Source organism: Ambystoma mexicanum, chromosome 3q (assembly GCF_040938575.1).
Source record: "Ambystoma mexicanum isolate Mex_15411 chromosome 3q, UKY_AmexF1_1, whole genome shotgun sequence".
Lineage (NCBI taxonomy): Eukaryota > Metazoa > Chordata > Amphibia > Caudata > Ambystomatidae > Ambystoma > Ambystoma mexicanum.
In genome coordinates this window covers 126,757,603-126,777,529 of record NC_090926.1, presented here as the reverse complement: position 1 = coordinate 126,777,529, position 19,927 = coordinate 126,757,603, and the positions used below count along the sequence as shown (strand labels likewise).

General features: G+C 49.3%; 1 protein-coding gene across 1 annotated transcript in view; it reads right to left on the bottom strand.

Moving 5' to 3' along the window:
* The window catches only part of LOC138582209 (pleckstrin homology domain-containing family A member 3-like), a 274,067-nt gene that overhangs the window by 208,173 nt on the left and 45,967 nt on the right, over positions 1-19,927 (bottom strand). The window contains exon 3 of the mRNA XM_069653285.1: positions 9,343-9,498. Coding sequence (XP_069509386.1) covers positions 9,343-9,498 — 156 coding nt within the window. The remainder of the gene's footprint in view (positions 1-9,342; positions 9,499-19,927) is intronic.

Sequence of the window (19,927 nt, the reverse complement as noted above, 5' to 3'; positions counted from 1 at the left end):
TTCGTAATTGCTGGGAGCTATTCATCTCCTGCTTCTACCCTAGGAAACCCCGCTAAGCTTAAATCCAACTTATCAGGAGCAACTTTTGGCTCCCCAGGCCAACTTTAAGAGGCAGAGAGTCGCCTTACAAGAAGCATGCATTTGTGACATTAACTTGAGAATATAAAGAAGAATCAGCAAACCTAGGATACTGTTAAATATAATTTAGCAATAATCCTGCATTCTAAAGACTATACTGGCCGGTAAAGGCCCGTGGCCCCAAGTAACCGGCCCGAGTGAAGCGAGTCTGCAAAACGCAGGATTATTGCTACAAAACAAAAAAAATCTGCCTGTGCTGCTTCGTTCGCAGCAGCAGCCGGTGAGAGGCAGGGTTGCATGGAAATGGAACGCGGGGCTCCACTGAGCCCCTCTTCCATTTCCATGACACTGAATCAGGACGCTGTGCGGCCCAGGTGAAGGAGCCCTGAGGTAAGGAGTGTTGGACAGGTGTGAGGGGGTTAGGGGTGGAGGAGCTGGACTGGGGGCGGGAGCCAGGGGAGGAAGGAAAATAGCAGCACTGGCTGGGAGGCAGAGCACTTGGGTTTCTCCAAAACCGGGCTTGCATCAGTAGATTCAGGCTGGGTTTGGAGCAACCTGATTGGCGCCGAGGGTGCTAATAGATCATTCAAACTGGGCAAAACGTTAGCGCATTTCATGTGTACTCGCCTCTGGGTCCTCAGCGGTAGCTCCTGCATATTGTGCGATGCCCGACACCCAAGAGCTGGTTTTAGCTCCTGCTCCTTAAATCTGAATTTCGAACCGTGTTCTTGCAACCTCGAGGTTTTAGTAGTTCCCTTATGGTAATGAGTGAATTCTCCAGACTTCCCCCCCCCCCCATCTGCCCATCCCCAAATCCTTGTTTCATACAGGGTACAATGTATGGATTGAAGGGTGTGGGGGCCCACAGGGAGGGCAGCCGAGAGACTGGCCAGTTGACAGGGGACGGCCGGCACCAAGGCCAACAAGACAAGAGACAGAGTTTGAAAGTGGCAAAACGAGTTAAAAAGAGTAGCTGTCCGCAGAGGCCATCGGTAAGGTTACAGGGAGGAAACCAGATTGTTTTGCCTCATACTTTGCTATTATTTCTAATGCTATATTATTACTTTAATACCTTTTCCATGCCTTACTATGTTATAATTGCCTATATGTGGCTTCAAGATGGTCTGTGCCCTCTCACAGACCTGCCCTTTGAGTTATCCACCGACTGCTCCCTGCATGAACACGATCAAATTCTACATTCTCCAACACACAATAAGCATACCAACTAAGTTACTCACACGTGGCAATCGACCACGCCCTCCCCAACAGACAAACACCAGAAGAATGCAACTCTACAACCAATTTACATACCAAAGCCGGGCTAATGCATCTTAGCAACAATGGAGCACAACGCTCCCTCAAGATACAAATGCCTATACTCGTAAAACAGAACACACAGGAACAGACCGGCACATAGAGCTCAGGGAACTTCCTTTCTACATGCATCAACACAACAGCAATGTCATCTTGCATTTTCTGCCTCTCCATACTAATCCACCCCATCTTTAAAATCCACCAGAGCTGCTGGAGACAAAGCGAATAGCAGTGCAGTGGGTTACAAATTCTAAGCATGTCACAGTATAAAAATATTCTTTATATGGGCTTTAAGCAGAGATGGAAATGCAGCGGGTACACGTATTAGGTATGATTTTTAGGATGGAGACTGCTTCAGAGTACATGTTTTTAGGGTTCCGTTTCTGAGTTAAAAAAAAAAAGTTACGTTAACCAATAGTAAACTGTAAAGTGTGGTATGAGAGAGGGGAACAGTCACATTTTCCAGAGCCAGTACAAGTTGCATTTAAAACACAGTGTGCCCAATGCAACAGTACGAGCCAAAGTTAAGTAAAGAACCGTACAAGTAAAGGGAGAAGGCACCGTTCAGCAACGATGGAGCAGGGTCAGATATGAAGTCAACGACCACCAGCCAACGCGGTTATTGACCCAGACACCTTAAGTGTGGAAGGACACATCTGATGGTAGGGTAAGGCACAGCCAAATGTATACAGGACAGCAGTCTTGGTTGCTAAACGGTGCAGGTGCGGCTCATGAGGTAAACCTGGGATTTCTCCAAAGGCACAGATCCTACCATTGCCAGTCCTTTCAAGATCGTCAATGCTCCAGTGGCAAGGTTAAATGTGCTGAGTGCAACAGTTGTTTTTCAGGGAATGAGTCCTGCAGGTAAGTAGCCCAGCTAGAACCACAAAGTCAAGGGAATGGAGCACCAGTGCCGTTCACTCTGATCAGGTGTAGAAGTCAGAGTTGCACAGAGCCCAGCAGTAGTTTGCAGGCTTGGGAGAGATGGCAGAGTAGCGCTCCTGTGGTCTTCCTCTACGAAGGTGCTATCTTCTTATATCAGGATGCAAAATGTGCATTCACTGCTCGCTGTAGGCTAGTACAAATGTGACTCTTGGCAAGTAAGAAATAGTGCAATTGAGATGGCGAGTGACTTTTCATGGCTGGCTAGTACATTGCAACTTGAAATGTTTTCCCCGTCTGCATCATACTTTAGTCTGGATGCACATCTACCATCCAATCAGGTACAATGTACCATTTAAACATTTGGCAGTCAACCAACAAGGGATGGCTGCCACATTCAAATCTTCCCAGGCTTCTTTTGGTGTAAACACACAAGATGTGGATTCAGCAATAAATCCCAAAACATCAATACATATGGGCAAATCCAGTCGGGCATGCACGAACCTCCCAACCTGTTGCCTCAGGATGACCATAAACTTGGAGGGTTGTGCATTAGTTTCCATGATTACAGAGTAAATATAGCCGCATTGCAGAGTCTACCTGAACTTCTAAGCCCAGAACACCAGGGTATCTGCAAGGAGCAACCCATTCTTTACTGTAAAGAAAAAGGCTGCAGGTGTGTGTAAAAATACATACACAAATCCACCACCAGCCAATGAGTTCACAACGACTCTAGCACGAAGTCCTCTGAGGAAAGAGGGAAAAAAAGAAAAGAAAAAAAAGACTGCAGGGCACCTGCTCTGGTAGTGGCATTTACTCCCAGGGGTTAAACAAAGTAGGGTTACATGCGTGGGTAGGTACTCACTGGAGTTGAAAAGAGACTGAGAGGGCAAGTTGTTCAACAAGCAGTGCAATCAAAATCATCTGGGGGATCACAATGTCGTTGAGCAGGACATCGTCTAGGCAGGTGAGGCAGTGGTAGTAAATGACGAGGCACGAGTAGTTAGAACACCTGGTGATGGTATACAATCCATGTCAATCAAATGCATGTATTGACGAAGTGACAGTATAGCAAAAACAAATGCGAGTTATGGCAAAGCACCTGCAGCAGAAGTACCAACATGCATGTGCTACAAACCCTACTGCCATGCCTAATCTCCAGGCTAGAGCAGAAAAGGTTGAACGCCAGGACAGTGTGGTGACAATATTCTACCCATGGGCTTCAAACAGTGCTCTGTATGATATAAGTCATTTATAACGTGCCTGTACACAAGTGTGTCTAGGCGCGGCAAGACAAGCGGGGGGGGGGGGGAGGAGGACAAAAAACAATGTGACATTCAGATCGTGCAAGTGCAGGGCGGTGGGAGGGTATAAGTGCCAGGGGAGCCGAGGGGAAGCTGTGCAGGTAACTGCTGCCATAAGTGTAGAGAGAGAAGGGACTGTAGGTTACAGATACAGACCCTTAGGTGGTGGGGAGCCCGGAGGCAGCGTGAGGGCAACTGGACATGCAGGAGCCTGGGCCCGAGTTTCAGTAGGTGGCCAGGTGACCAGTGTGAAGAGCAGTCAGGGACATCAGCAAGGAAGAGAGAAAGTAGAAGTGAAAAGGAAGGTCTTAAGTTGCTTCCGAAACCACAGGTGGTCCTGCTCAAGTTTGAGAGAGGCGGGGAGGCTGTTCCAGAGGGAGGCCTAAGCCGAGGAAAGATCTACCCCCCAGTCTCTGCTTGGAGAAGCACCCGACCCTCAGAGTTGGAGGTGGATGAGCAGAGGGCTCAAGAAGGAAGAGAAAGTTGAAAATAGTAAGGTCCCAGACCCCAGAAAGGCTTGTGGACAATGCAAAGGGTCTTGAACTTGACCCTTGCAGCCACAGGGAGCCAGTGGAGAGATTTCAGAGTTGGAGAGATACAATCCATGGGCTTGAGGCTAATGACAAGTCTTGCAGTCCTGTTCTAGATAAGTTGTAACGGTTGAAGAGTAGAGACAGGCAGATTTAGAAAGAGGCTGTTGCAATAGTCCAGCCTAGAGAGGACCAGGGATCTGGAGACAGTGAGCTTCTAGTGGAAAGTGAGAAGGCAGAATGACTGAGGAGGTGCAGCTGATAGTGTGACTTCTTAGAGACGGAGATGTGGCGAGAGAAGGAGAGAGTGGAGTCTAAGATGACACCAAGTTTCTTAGCCGAGCAGGAAGGAGCAGGAAGAGGGCCCAGGGTGGGCGGCCAGAGAGGAAAGGAGGTAGCCGGTGTCCCGATGAGGAGGATCGCAGTCTTACTGGCATCAAGGCAGAGATCATTGGCGGCACACCATTCCTGAATTGCGGCTAGGTATGAAAGAAGGAGCAGAGGTGGCTGATGGGAGCCTGAAGTGGAGCAGAGTGTCATCCGCATAACACTGAAAGTTAAAACAGAATGTAGCGATGCAGTGGGAAAGAGGTGCCAGGTAGTGGTTGAAAAGCCAAGGAGAAATGTTAGACCCCTGGGGAACACCACAAGTAGAGAGAGATAGAAGAGAGGAAAGACCCAAGTTGGACCTGGGAGGGCAGGTCAGTGAGAAAGGAGGTCAACCAAGACAGGGCCTGACCAGCGATACCCAGGTTGTCGCAGAGGCAATTGAGCAGGATGGTGTGGTTGACCGTGTCGAAAGCAGAGGATAGATCAAAGAGAATGAGGACAGAAGGAAGGTTAGGGTCAAGATTAGAGAGCAAATGTTCAGTGTTCAGGAGAGCAGTATCCAGAGAGTGGACAGGATGTCCCAAGTTTTAGTAGTGAAATGAGAAGCCAGGGCTATGCAGAGGCCCTTGGAGGGAACAGAAGAGGTAGAGACTGCAACAGGATTGGCCAGCTCCTTGCAGATTTAGAAAAGTTTGGCAGAGTTAATAGATGGCACAGAGACGCAGGCTTGATTGTAGGCTCTCTTCTGAGAGGACCGAGAGTCTGTAGCAGGTGGCAGGCCAGTTTGTCAAGGGGTGCGCCTGATGCCTTCCGAGATAGAGATAGAGATAGAGAGAGCCGAGGGGGGGGGGGGGGAGAGAGAGCCGAGGGGGGGGGGAGAGAGAGAGAGAGCCGGGGGGGGGGAGAGAGAGAGCCGGGGGGGGGGGAAGAGAGAGAGAGCCGAGGGGGGGGGGAAGAAGAAGATGAGAGCCGAGGGGGGGGGAAGAAGAAGATGAGAGCCGAGGGGGGGGGGGGGGAGAAGAAGACAGAGCCGGGGGGAGGGAGAGAGACCGAGCCGGGGGGAGGGAGAGAGACCGAGCCGGGGGGAGGGAGAGAGACCGAGCCGGGGGGAGGGAGAGAGACCGAGCCGGGGGGAGGGAGAGAGACCGAGCCGGGGGGAGGGAGAGAGACCGAGCCGGGGGGAGGGAGAGAGACCGAGCCGGGGGGAGGGAGAGAGACCGAGCCGGGGGGAGGGAGAGAGACCGAGCCGGGGGGAGGGAGAGAGACCGAGCCGGGGGGAGGGAGAGAGACCGAGCCGGGGGGAGGGAGAGAGACCGAGCCGGGGGGAGGGAGAGAGACCGAGCCGGGGGGAGGGAGAGAGACCGAGCCGGGGGGAGGGAGAGAGACCGAGCCGGGGGGAGGGAGAGAGACCGAGCCGGGGGGAGGGAGAGAGACCGAGCCGGGGGGAGGGAGAGAGACAGAGCCGGGGGGAGGGAGAGAGACAGAGACAGAGCCGGGGGGAGGGAGAGAGACAGAGACAGAGCCGGGGGGAGAGAGACAGAGACAGAGCCGGGGGGAGAGAGAGAGAGAGACAGAGCCGGGGGGAGAGAGAGAGAGACACAGAGCCGGGGGGAGAGAGAGAGAGACAGAGCCGGGGGGAGAGAGAGAGAGACAGAGCCGGGGGGAGAGAGAGAGAGACAGAGCCGGGGGGAGAGAGAGAGAGACAGAGCCGGGGGAGAGAGAGAGAGACAGAGCCGGGGGGAGAGAGAGAGAGAGAGAGCCGGGGAGAGAGAGAGCGAGCCGGGGAGAGAGAGAGCGAGCCGGGGAGAGAGAGAGAGAGAGAGCCGGGGAGAGAGAGAGAGAGCCGGGGAGAGAGAGAGAGAGAGAGAGCCGGGGGAGAGAGAGAGAGAGAGAGAGCCAGGAGAGAGAGAGCGAGCTGTAATATCTTGGTACCTGAAGCAACATCCAGACCAGCAGGTAAGATATTTGTAGGTTTATTGCATGTTAGTTGCCAGCCGGTGATGTTACGTCACCACAGCACTCGCATCTCCTGGGTCCCCCCCGTAGGGTAAGACAATCGGGGGCCCGACATTATGGCTCAGGGAGGCAGACTAACTGCAGCACAGCCCACACCACCAAAAGCCACCTCCCCTCTGAACGCTCCTGTGCCAGCACCTAGCTGACTCTGACACTAATCGGAGCTTGGAGCTGACGGCGCCGAAGCGCTGGGACTACATTGAATGGGGCATGAAACAAATGACTCCTTGGAGACCCCGCACACCGACACATGTGCCGCTAGTGAGCCACCAGCTGTTCCAAAACATACACTTCCAGACTAAAGCGCCACCTGGCAAGATGGACACTCACGGCAGATGCTCCTTAAATCACTGCACACCGACCCGTGCACCGCTCGGCTCCCCAGGGCACCAGCTGGCCACTGGGAATAAAAATGGCCCTTAGAGTTGGGGCACTTGACCCATCACCGCACACCGACATGTGTGCCGACCCAGCTCCTCCATTCAGCACCACCCGGCCTGCTGAAGAGTCATACGCAGCCCAATTAAAACAACTCTGGGCTCCAACCTGCTGACAGCTTGGCGCTGGGACATGAATTCACTGGAGGGCAAAGTTTCCTGGTTCTGGACTGCCCCCTCCTCGACAGGATCCCATCCTCATCGCCAGTGTAATATCTTGGTACCTGAAGCAACACCCAGACCAGCAGGTAAGATATTTGTAGGTTTATTGCATGTTAGTTGCCAGGAACAGTGGCATGTCCCCTCAAGCCAGCATAGATCTCAACTGTAAAATCCTAGAACCCAGCTTTCAGAGCATACCACCAAACACTCCATTCACTCTGACATCACAACATTCCATGCACAGTGATGTCACCACCTCACCTAAGATGCATATTACAGCAAGAGCCGGGGGGGGGGGGGGGAAGAGAGAAAGAGAGTGAGAGAAAGCCAGGGGAGAGAGAGACGAGAAGCATCCAGGTGGATGATCAAGTCTCCAAGGAGGAGAAGTTCAGAGGTAGAGGCAAGGAGGGAGGAGGAGAGGTCAGCCCACTCCGAGAGGAAGAGTGGCGACCTGGCCAGGCAGCCTGTAGATAATGACCAGTGAGAGAGAGGCCAGAAGAGATGGGGAGCCTGCAGACCAGGCATTCAAAGGAGAAGTCCTGCATTGGAAGGACAGAAACAGGGATCCACTTCGGGGCAATCAGGGCTACACCCCCGCCGGGATGGTTGGTCCTGGGTTCAGAGAGGATCCATCAGGAAGGAGAGTGTCAAAACTCGTGACATAGCGGGCCATGAACCAAGTCTTGGTGAGACAGAGCACATCCAAATCAAGCTCTTCCAGGAGACGGCAGATGTCAAAGGAATGTTTGAAAGCAGAGCTAGAGTTGAGAGCAGCGATGTGGAAAAGGTTGCCACCACTGAAGGACTTCCGTGGAGGGGTACAGGCCGGAGGTGCCCGAGATTTGGTATAGGTGGAATGAAGAGAAGGCAGGGTAGTCAAAGAGGAAGAAGAGTGTCAGCGAGGTGGCAGAGGAAGGAGGCAACAGGGTGGCCAAAGATGTAACGGAGGGTGCCGGAGAGGTGGGGAGGAGGAGGTGGCAGAGGAGCCAGAGAGGGGTAAGTAGGGATAGAGGGAGAAGAAACGAAGTTGCCAGCACTTTTCCTTTAATCGGACCTGCAGGAGACCCTGTTAAACAATGACCAGCAAACAGGGAAATCTTAAAAGTCTTGACACCTAAATTCAAGAAAAACGCTATACGATTTTTTTAGCCGACATACTTTTACCAACCAGGGGAAGGAAATACATTTTCAAAAGCAACGAACAAGAATGGATGACGCAATGGCCAGAGAATTGCGGTGGTTGTGGCACTTTAGTTAGTTGAGTGACATGACCCATAGGAAATCTAAAATTTTATTGCCAATAGCTTTTGACTTGCATGACGGATTTGCCCGATATTTTCCAAACAAAATGTTTGTCATGGCTCTCCCTGGAAATTATGGGAAAGATTTGTAAAAAATGAAAACGTAATTAAGAAAGCAAACAAAACGCTGTTTCGGGATACTCAACATTTAGAATTGTTCTCTGTGAAAATGCATATCAAGCCGAAACGCACACAAAAAAAAAAGATAAAATTAAAAAAATGTTAAAAAAAAAAAAAAAAAAATCACAAAAAATTAATAGAATCACTGGAGGGAATTGGACCAAATAAGAAACTACTTTGGCATGAGGCATTTATTTCCAGTACAGGGATGGGGTAGTATCAGTTCAGTAGTTTTTAAAACATTGGATGGAGAAGGAGGTAACCTATAGGTGGAAAATGTACCGTGGCTAGTGGCTCTTGAACAAACTATAGTATAACAAAACTCTTGAAATTATGTGAAAAAACGTTTTTGTTTAGGTTATCAGATCTAACGAACAAACCCCTTGAAATTCAGCAGATGTGAGAAATGATGATCAGCTGAACTATGCGTCCCCCTGTTGCAAGGCTCATGAGCAAATACATAACAGATGGGACTCACAATGAGATACAAAATTAGAGGCCGTCAATATCGCTCAATGCGTCAAGCGCACTCTGCTGCGATCTGTGTGTGATCTGCCGGTCGCAGGTTTGAATCCTCCCAGTTAAGACGTTCATCACTTCGGATTGTCCAAGGGTTTGTTGGATAAATCTGATCACCTGAACTGTCCCTCAACCAAAGTTTTTCAATTAATATATCTTTACATACATGCATACACACGCATACCTACATATGCTATACATCTTTCCTAATGTCAAAACAGTGGGGTCTTATGGATATCAAAAATAAAGGGCGAGTTCCACTGAATTCAATATGAAGGGGTCTTTTTGGAAGACCATTTATTTGTACAGCCGCTATAACGGTCGACAGCCTTCACACATTTTTACTGACCTTTCTCCTTGCGTGTCCGACTGTCTCCTAAGCAGGCCTTTGCGCTCCCCAGGGCCACTAGCCATTTCTGACGGTCAGCTGCGTTTGTCGCCTTGAGGTAGAAGTACTGCTCTCCGGGGATCACCAGGTCCACCCGCGTGGCATCGGTTGTGTGCACTGAGTAAGGAAGGGAGGAGACTGTGTGGAGGTTTATTCATAACAAGACACCACTGATATATTGCATACAAACTGCCTCGTCTGATCTTACTTAAACGAAAAGGGATTATTGGTAACAGAGCCGGTCTTAGGGGAGGGTGGGCTGGGCGACCGACCGGGGTGCCATGCCCCGCCAGGGCGCCATTAGCCCGTGCCACACCAGGTCAGGGGGGGGGGAGTCTTAAGGGTTCCCCCGAGCTGACAGTGAGAAAAGGTGTGGCAGGCGCCCTTTTGTTATTAAATGAGCCTGCAGGGGGGGAGGCGCATTTAACAATAGGGTACTGATGCAGAGCATCAGCACCCTATTCACATGACTACTATTGTGACATCACCAATAAATATAGAAGATTCAAGCAATCTTTTAAGACAATTACACTTAAAAAAAAAATTGGACTTTTTTCAAACACTGTGCTATATACCATATTCTTGGCATAAAATGCAAGATTGGACTCCTCATTGCACTTCTAAGGCTCTCAACATTTGCACCCATTCCCCATGGCCAGATAAACAGCAGCTAGCATATGAGCAAGAATACCCCGGCAAACGTTGCCAATTGCATTCTTTTTCTACAAAACACACCAAAATCCCATCAATGCATCAAAGAAAAATACGTTGTGAACTATTTTCATATCAAAATTAGTTTAAAGAACGGATTTAAAAAAGGGAACGTTTTGGGGGCATGAATGCATAAACCTAAGGGTTTTCATGTGCACTACTTTCCTGTTCTGGTGTGATGCCTCCTGTCAGATCTTGTAATGAATGGGCAAAGGGCGGTCTTTTGGTAGAACAAAAGCAGGGGGACCGTCATCGTCCAAGGAGGGACCAAGATTCCCAGATTGAAAAGCAGCTTTCGATGCTGCCGTTTATCACCTTTAATTGTGTTTAACCTGCGGGTCAAACCCTCGTGTGAATCAAGTTTGCAGCCGTGAATCACTGCCCCTCATTACTTTGGAATCCCTGGGGTTTCTCACTCTTCCCTGGAGAATGTACAAACCCTGAGTCACCGGGATAAACCTGGAGACTAGGCAGGTATGGTCAGGCCGGGATAGCCTTGGTCGGGCTACACAGGGTTAGGGGAAAAGCCACAGCGGGTACCTTGTCAGCAAGCGTGCAACGCCATTCCATTGAGCTGCCCGAGAATCAGCCCCTCGCCCCCAGAAATTTGAGCTGAGGTGCGGAGCTTTTTGTTAGAGACGGGAGAGAAGCCTTTCCTAAAACCAGCAGCTTTAAAGTGTTACCGTCAGCGCTGGTCATTGGGCCGGCTCTCGCCGGATCCGAGATCCGGCACCAGATGTGTGGTCCAATCTTGGGATCCAGCCAGAGTCAGCCACTGCAACCACAAATCTGCGCTGGGTTACTTTGGAGGGAAAAAAAAAGAATGAGAAAAAAAAATAAATAACCCTGTGACAGCACGGAGTAGGGGGGCGGAGCAGCTCATTGTCGCTATGAGCACTCTGCTGGCTCTGCCGCCTAGGTTTACACAGCAGGACTTGCCACGACCCAGTTTATGTATGTATAATTGTATTTATTTATGCAATGTTTGTCGATACGTGGACCCGCATTATTTATTTATACCATGTTTGTCGGATACCAGTATCCGACAAACATGGCATGAATAAATAAATGTACAGGTATCCGACAAACATTGCATGACTAAATAAATACCCCTATTATCATTGAAACTTCAGAGGGGAGCTGCAGGAGGTGTGCCGGGTGTGGTTCAAGTAAAAGAAAACGTTGCTTATGGCGAACAGAAATCACCCTGTTTGAATAGTACCCAAGGGTGTTTTTTTTTTATAAAATGGGATGCAAATTGTGTATTTTAAAGAATATTTACTCAGCAACACTGGTCAAAACTCCAGTGCCATGGAAGTAGTTTGAAAAAGAAGCAGCATGAAAGAAACAGCGCCGTTTTAAACTATTATATTGGACATTTCCTTTGATCAGAGGTCAACTGCCAGCTCTGGCCCCTAAACCCTGCCTCCCCGGGCACCGCCCCGCCAAGCTCCGCCCCACCCTTGTGGGATTCCCCCGCCATTCCCCCCCCCCCCATTTCCACCACTGGTTACTGTGTTCGTGCATAAACATTTATTTGCACAAACACTTTAAAGCTGCTAGTTAAAGGAAAGGGTCCCATCACTGCACTGCCTTACAAAAGTGAGATTCACACATTAGCCCCCTCCCCACGGATGCAAGCTTATGACAACGTTATGCATTTTATCACATCCGAGCGTAGAGGGCTGGGATGAGCACTTGCTTTTTGTTACGCAGAGAGACGAGGAAAGCCTTTTCTGAAACAAGTGTTAAAGTGTGTTGCATATAGCTCATTATTTATGTATGCAAGGAGTGTGTATGTAATGTATGTGGGCTGGGTGTGCATGCAATGAGAGTGTATGATCAATGGGATGCTTCAATAAAGAGAGAATATGCGTGAGAGAGAATATGCGTGAGAGAGAATATGCGTGAGAGAGAGACTCTAGAGGTGGGGAGGGGGTTGGTAAGAGAAGGGAGGGTGGGGAAATGACTGGGATCCCCGCCAGACAACCCTTGTGGGCAGGGGCGCCGAGTAGGGGGCGGGGGGCTGCGGGACCCGACCCCCCCCCAGAATGAAGTCGGGGCTGAGCCCCCCTCCCCCCAGAGAGAAGAGACGCAGTATGGATGGCCCTTTTTTCATCCATACTGTGTCTCACTGGCGGCTTGGGGAAAAACGATTTTTAGAAATTGTGAGACAGATGCAAAGTAAGAGGCTCTTGCTTTGCACCTGTCCCTCAATTTCTAAAAATCGTTTTGGGTTGGGTATACTTGCACAGATGTAGAAGTACCCCAACCCAAAACGATTTTTAAAAATGGAGGCACAGATGCAAAACAAGTCTGTCCCTCAATTTCTAAAAATCGTTTTGGGTTTGGTGTATTTGTACATCTGTGCAAACCTCTTGGCAAAAAGGGTGAACAGATGTAGAGGTACACCCAACCCAGAAGGATTTTTAGAAATGGAGGTACAGATGCAAAGCGAGGGAGAGGGCAAATGAGACTGTTTGCATGTCTGAGTGTGCACATGGTGAGGATGAATGCTATGGGCGAAGGCGTATGAGCCAGCACTTTCTAGTAGAGCTGCCATATTTGAAATGGGACAATGCTGGTACTCCTCAGTTAGCTCGCTATACTCTTAATGGGATAGTACTGCTAGACCACATAAAAGCAAATCAAGGTTTTGGGATTTTGACAGTCATTACAAAAGGTCACCGGGAAAAGGCTGCCTCGTTAGACAAAGTCGCCGAGTCACATTACAGGTTCAACGAGCAGGGGTGACTCCAACTCCCATGAAAGTATAATTGGTTGGGGTGTGTCCCCCACTTCCATTACATGGAATGCAGGCAATACAAAGCGAAGCGTCATAATGACGTCATCACCACAGCCTTTTCCCGGCGACTTTTTGTAAGGACTGTCTTTTGGTTGGGGACATTTTCACATGGAACCTTTTATACATTGGCAGGAACTTAAAAAAAATCTCAGGTTATTTTTCAGGTATAAATGAATTTTCTGTAAAGGCAAACTAATTTGCCCTATGCACCATCTTCGATTAGTAAAGGCCATTGAATGAACTTTACATATTTCACTTACATATGCTCACTTCCAGTTATGTCACGTTCTATTGCATATGTTAATGAGCTCCCTCCTTTTTTAGGATAGGACTTCTGCCAGAGAACAGGATGGGCCAATCTGTAGACACTGAGGAACAGGGAGCGAACTGCATGCCTGGGACCTCAGCAGCATAGTACCCTTCTCACTGAGCGCCCAACTAAGATCTCACTTAACACTAGACCAGTATTCTTTCACCCGTCACTTCCAGATTTCTCTTGCAAACTCACACCTCTTCAGCCATATTTTCTGTTCACCCATTTCCTAAGGCCTCCTACCCTTACTACTCTTATTCTACAACACGCTATAACGTGCTACACAAAAAACCTACATCCACTTAGTGTGAGTCGCAACAAGCTACCTTCCAAAATACACACTACTTCCGGCAACAGCCGAAATCTTACCATGCTTTTTCCTCATGAAAAAACACATTAGAAATAACTGACAATAATTCCTAGAGGGAATGAGAAAGCAAGCAGCTCACCGTTTATGTAGTTAATACCAGGGGCGCCTAGTATGCGGGTGCTCCGGGGCTGGGGAACCCGCTGGCCGAATGAAGTCGGTGCTGAGCCCTCCCTGGGCCGTAGAGAAGAGACACAGTATGGATGGCCCTTTGTTCCATACATACTGTGTCTCTCTCTGGCGGCCCGGGTAAAAGTCAGGTATAAAACAATGTTTAAAAATTGAGGGATGGATGCAAAGCAAGAGGCTCTTGTTTTGCATCTGTCCCTCAATTTCTAAAATTCGTTTTGGTTTGGGTATACTTCTACATCTGTGCACCCGGGTGCACGGATGTAGAGGTACATCCAACCCAAAACGATTTTTAGAAATGGGAGGCACAGATGCAAAGCAAGTCTGTCCCTCAATTTCTAAAAATCTTTTTGGGTTGGATGTATTTGTACATCTGTGCACCCTCTTGCATTGCATCTGCGAAGGGAGGTGGCAGGGAGAGAGCAAATGAGACTGTTTGCATGTCTCAGAGTGTGTATGTGGCGAGGGTGAATGCTATGCTATGGGCGGGGAAGGAAGGCGTTGAGGGAGGTAACTCCCCTGAATTCTAAGGAAGGTAACAGCATGGGAGAGGGTGGGAGCGTGGGATGAGGTGGAATCACCTTCTTGGGGGGGGGGGGTTAGCGCGGTGGGGGGAGGGCAGTTGAATGCGATAATCCGGCCTCTTGAAGACTACACAAATCGGCCAAAAATAAATCGGTCTTTTTTGCATTTGTTCTTCAAAATGCAGAATTATCACATAGAACCCAGTATGGACCTTGCCATACCGTTGACCTTGTTCAGTGTAATAGCATTCAATGGAACAGTACTTGCAGGGCCTAATGGTGCAGAGCTAATGGGCTTCTATATTTTTAAAGAGACAGTAACAGCACTTCTCAGCAGGGCTGTGTAATCTATTTTCTACTAGAGCTGCCATATTTGAAATGAGGCAATGCTGGTACTCCTCAGTTAACTTGCTAAACAGGGCTTCTACACCTTTTATGGGGCAACACTGATCCAGCCTACTGGACAGCTTCACTTTTAATGGCACTTCTCAATAGGGCTGCTATACCTCAATAGGAAATGACCAACACTACCCCGCAGGGAATTGCATACTCTTGATGCCACTGAAGCAGCATTTCCACCCACCACAGCGGCTTTATCTTTAACCGCACAGTGCGTGTAATTCTCAGCCACTCTGCTTTACATTTATACAGACCAAATTGTAATTTCTCAGCAGGACTGCAATACCATTGTGTTCTGTATGCAGCGTGCTTCTTCACCACCAATGTGGGTTCATGGCACTCTCCGTGTCTAAATAGTAGATCTGGCTACATTCAATTGGCAACAGGCATGTCCCAAGCTGCCTGCTGTCCATAAGCTGCCGCTCAGGATGTTGGAAGCCGTGATGAGGCAAGGGATAGAAGGCTCGAGCCTGTAGGATAGCAGAATCAGCAGAGTCTTAAAACCTGCTCACTCATTCTGCAGTGAGGGGCCATGGGGCAAATTGAGCCCAATCCCACATACACAGGGTTGTTACCCTTTTAGAATGACCTGTCTCAGACACAAGTTATCACCCCTGAACACACAATGAATGAATATGGTATGGATCTACAGATCGAGAAAACTGGAGTGAGAATTCAGAGTGGTTTGACAGAAATATAATTGTCTTCCCAGATGGGAGACTGACTCCATCAAAATACATGCGGTCACTGAGATGACCAAGAGTGAAACTGTACGTTCAGTTGTGAGATTACCAGCAACGGGTACACAATGCTCCAAGAAGTGAGGCGCCCACTCAATACATCACACTTTTTAAAGGTGCGAGACCCATCCTGAATGCATGCCCACAGAGCCTTGGCCAGAGTTTCACATTGAAGTAGTGAGCATGTGAGCCAGGGTATGCAGCCCACGCACGCATGGGATTCCCATGCCCACTTGCGAGATTTGCACCAAATTAGTGAGCTTGTGCTGCAAGGTAGGAGGCACACGCACAGTCTTTGCTCTGAGGTTTCACAGGATGGGGTGGCATTTCGTTCTCCCATCCTAGTTGTATTGCTCTGCCTTTTGAGGGCTACTATAACCTGGATGATTATAGAGGGGTGGAGTAAGAGCAGTGTTGGCCTACTGGAAGGTTTAAATCTCCTTCTTACTTGACTTTAGTATATGCAGTACATGCTAGCTAATGTTTCCACTGTTCTGCGCCCCCCCACCTATCTCGCACCAAGTTGGTGACTACGCGCAAATGCGGTCATATAACTGCTGGACCCACATGCACGCAACTTACCTTTGTGCTTTTCGTAATGGTGGTTGTGGGTTACCGGGACCCTTTCCCTCCCCAGAGAAAGGTTAGACCACACATTTGCACTTCCTGCGCTTTGTGGTGCGGAGAGACTGAGCGTTGTGGGGGGGAAGAGCAGCCTGGGGGGGGGGGGAAGGGGCCGCTGCCCCTCTCCCATGCTTGCCAGATGGTACCAGCAGTTACCCTGCCTCACTTTGGGCGGCCCTGCAGCATTGCCCATAACTGCTGGACTCATATGCACGCAACTTACCTTAGTGCTTTTCGTAACGGTGGTTGTGGGCTACCGGGACCCTTTCCCTCCCCAGAGAAAGGTTAGACCACCTGTTTGTCAATTGTTGGCAATAAAAGGCCGTAGGATTTTGTTACAGATATGGTTATGGAAACAATAACAATAATCACATATCTAATAATATCATACTTTTGGGCACCTGGTCCTGAGACAACCTGGATGGGTTACCGGCTGTCCAGGTTTCCCCTAAAAGTTGTTGCTTGCTTTGTCCTAGCTACCTTGCCTGTTCCCCTTAGTTTGACTGTTCCTTTGATCGTGCTAATGTGGCCCAGCTTGGGGAAGCCTTATGGCCCCTACGCTGTCTCCGTTTTATACTTTGCTTCCCAACCTATGTTAGTGTTTTGCGCATGTTACCAGGGAGCTCTGGTTGGTTCCCCTGGATTTCCCGTGTTTTGCTCATACGTCCAAAAACAGTTTAGGTAATCTGCTAGCTTGGCTGTTTACTGGCTCTGGCCTTTGACTGGCCTTTGCGGGAGCATTGGCCTGCATGTCTACAAATAAACGTATAGTTTGGACCTCTGGAAATGAGGCCCCGGCCCTTTGTGGCGTTGGCCTGATTATCTTCGAAACATTATTGAGTTTCTTATGCTTTTTAGAAGCGCAGGCCACGGCCCTTTGCGGCGTTGGCCTGTTGTGCTATGTGGTGTTTGTTCCCCACTGCATCCTAATTTTGTTGAACCAGTTTTCAGGTTCTGTGCTACTTGCAGCACTCTGTCCTTGACTCCTCGGGCATCGGCCTGCTGTGTTGTGCAGCGTTTATTCCTCACTGCTTATTTTTGTAGAACCCGTTTTTGGGTTCAGTGCTACTTGCAGTTTTGAGGCCCCAGCCTTCGTTTGTTGGCTTCTTTTCTTCCATTTTTCGCTTGTATTTTCCTCTGCGTATTTTTGTTGCCTGGTAGGCTGTGACCCTATTCTCAAACCTCTTGGTGTACCGTCAACCTGACTCGTGATGCTACCCATGTGTTAATGGTCTTTCTTTTGCCAAATACACCTTTTTCTCTTGTATGAACTATTCTGTTCTGGACACATATGCATCACTAGTTTTGTTTTTGTTACTTATCTGGACTTACAGACCCTCAGGCATCTGAGTGCTGCTGCTCATTTATCGACCTTGGAGAAAAATGAAAAGCTGAGTTTGGCTCTGCGTCAGCAGGCCCTGCCCGGATGTCAAGGTGCATGCTCTACTTGCTGTGCTATCTGACTCGCTGTACCGTTTGAGGGTGTGACTATGTTTTGGGAATATATCTTCTGTTACTTTGGCTGCCCTTAGCGGCAAGCCTGGGTTTTTATTCTGTCCCCTGGTTTGTGCTAGTTTGTCATGTCACCTGTGTTGATGCTGTTCTGTTCCAATCTCGGCCACCTCGAACCGCTGAGGAAACTGGTCATCCGCTTGAGTACTGCCTGCATGTTGCGGGGGGGGGGGGGGGGGGTCCTGATGGTCTGGAACACTTCTCGCTTGTTGTTGCCTTAGTTTCTGGGTTTTGTTATATTCGTTCGGATCTCACTTTGGTTCTGCGTATTTATTATTGCCCCTGAAGTGAGACGATGGTTGTGCTAAAATGGGCCGGCTGTTTCTGTGCGGGTTTTCCATATTAGACCGTACATCATTCGATGTTTGGGGGCTGTGTTTGGTATGAGCTGGACTGGGCTCTGGGACCACCCTCTAGTGCGAGTTGTGGCTGGAAGACGCTCTGCTTGCTTTGTTAACTTACTGTTCGGTTGTCTGTCCTGTCCTAGCTGTTTGTTTCAGCTCTTTGAACTCTTTGTGGGGTTTGCTTGCCGTTCGTCTGCCTGCATGTGTCTCTTTCAGGACCCTGTATGGTTGTGCCTTTGGAGGGTGTGCAGGATCTGTATCTTCTAGTGCCCTGTGTGGGTGCTATCTTACTTCCCTTGCGGTGTGGCTTTGGTGTCGTCTCCCCTTCTTCAGCTGGTACCTTACCGCTAGCCCCGATGTCCTGGATGCTTCTGTGCTCGTTTGTCGTATTGTCGTTGCCCCCTTCCGTGCCTGTGGTCTGGATCTGTTGCACTACTTCAGTAGTGTTGTTGCACCTGGGTCCCCAGAGTACAGGTTTTCCTTAGTTGTGTCTTGTTTTGGACCCCGTTTCAGGGTTCTGTGTTTATTCTGCTTATACAGAAATATTTGGCCAGATCCATTATTTTGGATAGCTGTATTTAGTTGGAGATCCCTTTCAACGGGTTCTCTTTTTTGTGGCCTTTGTTTCAGGCTTATGCTGATACACATTGGCTTGTGTGTCGTTTCTGCCAGGCTACAAAACAGCACTAGTATGCCTTGGCCCTTGTTCCACCCTCAAACTTCTTGTGTTATGCGGGAGGCTTGTGCCTTGGCGGTGGCTTTGCTGCAACACTTATGGCAATTCGATGAACTGCCTCGTTTGATGGTAATTTGGCTTGTTGTGTGTTGTCCATGGCCTACCCCTGTTGGGTGGCATGCTCCACGCCTTGTTGTGCCCCGTATCAGGGTACTGTGTTGTAGATATAAACTTGTCTCATGGCTGGTCACGCCGCTTTGTAGTGCTTGTGCAAGTTTTTGTGGTAATTTGGCTTGTTGAGCGCAGTCACGGGTCCACCCTCTTTGTTGGGTGGCATGTTCTATGTCTTGCTGTGACCTTTGTCCGGGTACTGGTATGTGGGTCACAAAACCCTGTCTCCTGGGCATGATAACCAATTGCTTCATTTTGTTTGGTTTGGCATCTATATGGCTATAAGAGCCCTCTGGCCTCTGTCGCGCTGTTTATGCCCACTGGTGTGTGATGTTTATTTATTGACCTCGGAAGGATGAAAGGCTGAGTTTGGCCCGGATGCAAGGCTGAACTTGGCCCTGATGAAAAGCTGAGTTTGGCGCCTTTTGGGATTCGAAGCTGCCTTGGCAGGCTCTGTGCGGACGCCACAGACGGGCGTTCTAAACACTGTGTTCTCCGATCCGCAGTTTGAAACACTGTCTTTTTGACAGTGCCCGGCTAACTGCGCCGTATCAGGGTACTAGTGGATGCTGCAGTGTTTTCAAAAAAATAGAACTGCTCAACTATTGCGAGATTGCATCGCGTTTTTGGGTTTGCTTGCCCATGTTTCCACCGGAGCCTATTTATGGTGTAACTACCATCCTTTATTCATTTATCTTCGGACGTCGGCACCTTGCTTTTGTGTCATATCGTCTCCCACTTGAGTTTTCTTTAAACCTTTCGCCGGAGAGGCACGTCCTGCAGTGCAAGCAGGGTTGGGTCAGCTCCTCTGCTTCCCTTCGCTTTCTTGGCTTCCCCACGGGAGCCTGCCATGTCTGGCGATTAAACAACTGTGCTGGGGTGTCTGGAATGCCGGGGTCCATCGTGGTTTTATTGCACCACTAATGTCCTGTTCTGTGTGTGCCAATGTCATTATGATAAACATGGGAACATTCCCCAGTTTCTCTCCCTTTGTAGCAACAAACTATGATTTACTATTTTTTGGTTTTATTGCTCCTTCTCTGCCGTTTCATCAACCTCAAGGGCTGTTTCTGTGAGCTGTGCAGCTCTTATATAAGACCCATGGGTAGCCCTGGGTCTTTGTGTGCAGCTGTGGGGGCTGGCTCAGCCCCCAGGCCGGATGTAGCCGACTGTCTTGCCCCCGCAAGGGGGGTGGGGGGGGCAGGCCTTTGTACTCCTTCCTGCCTCCTG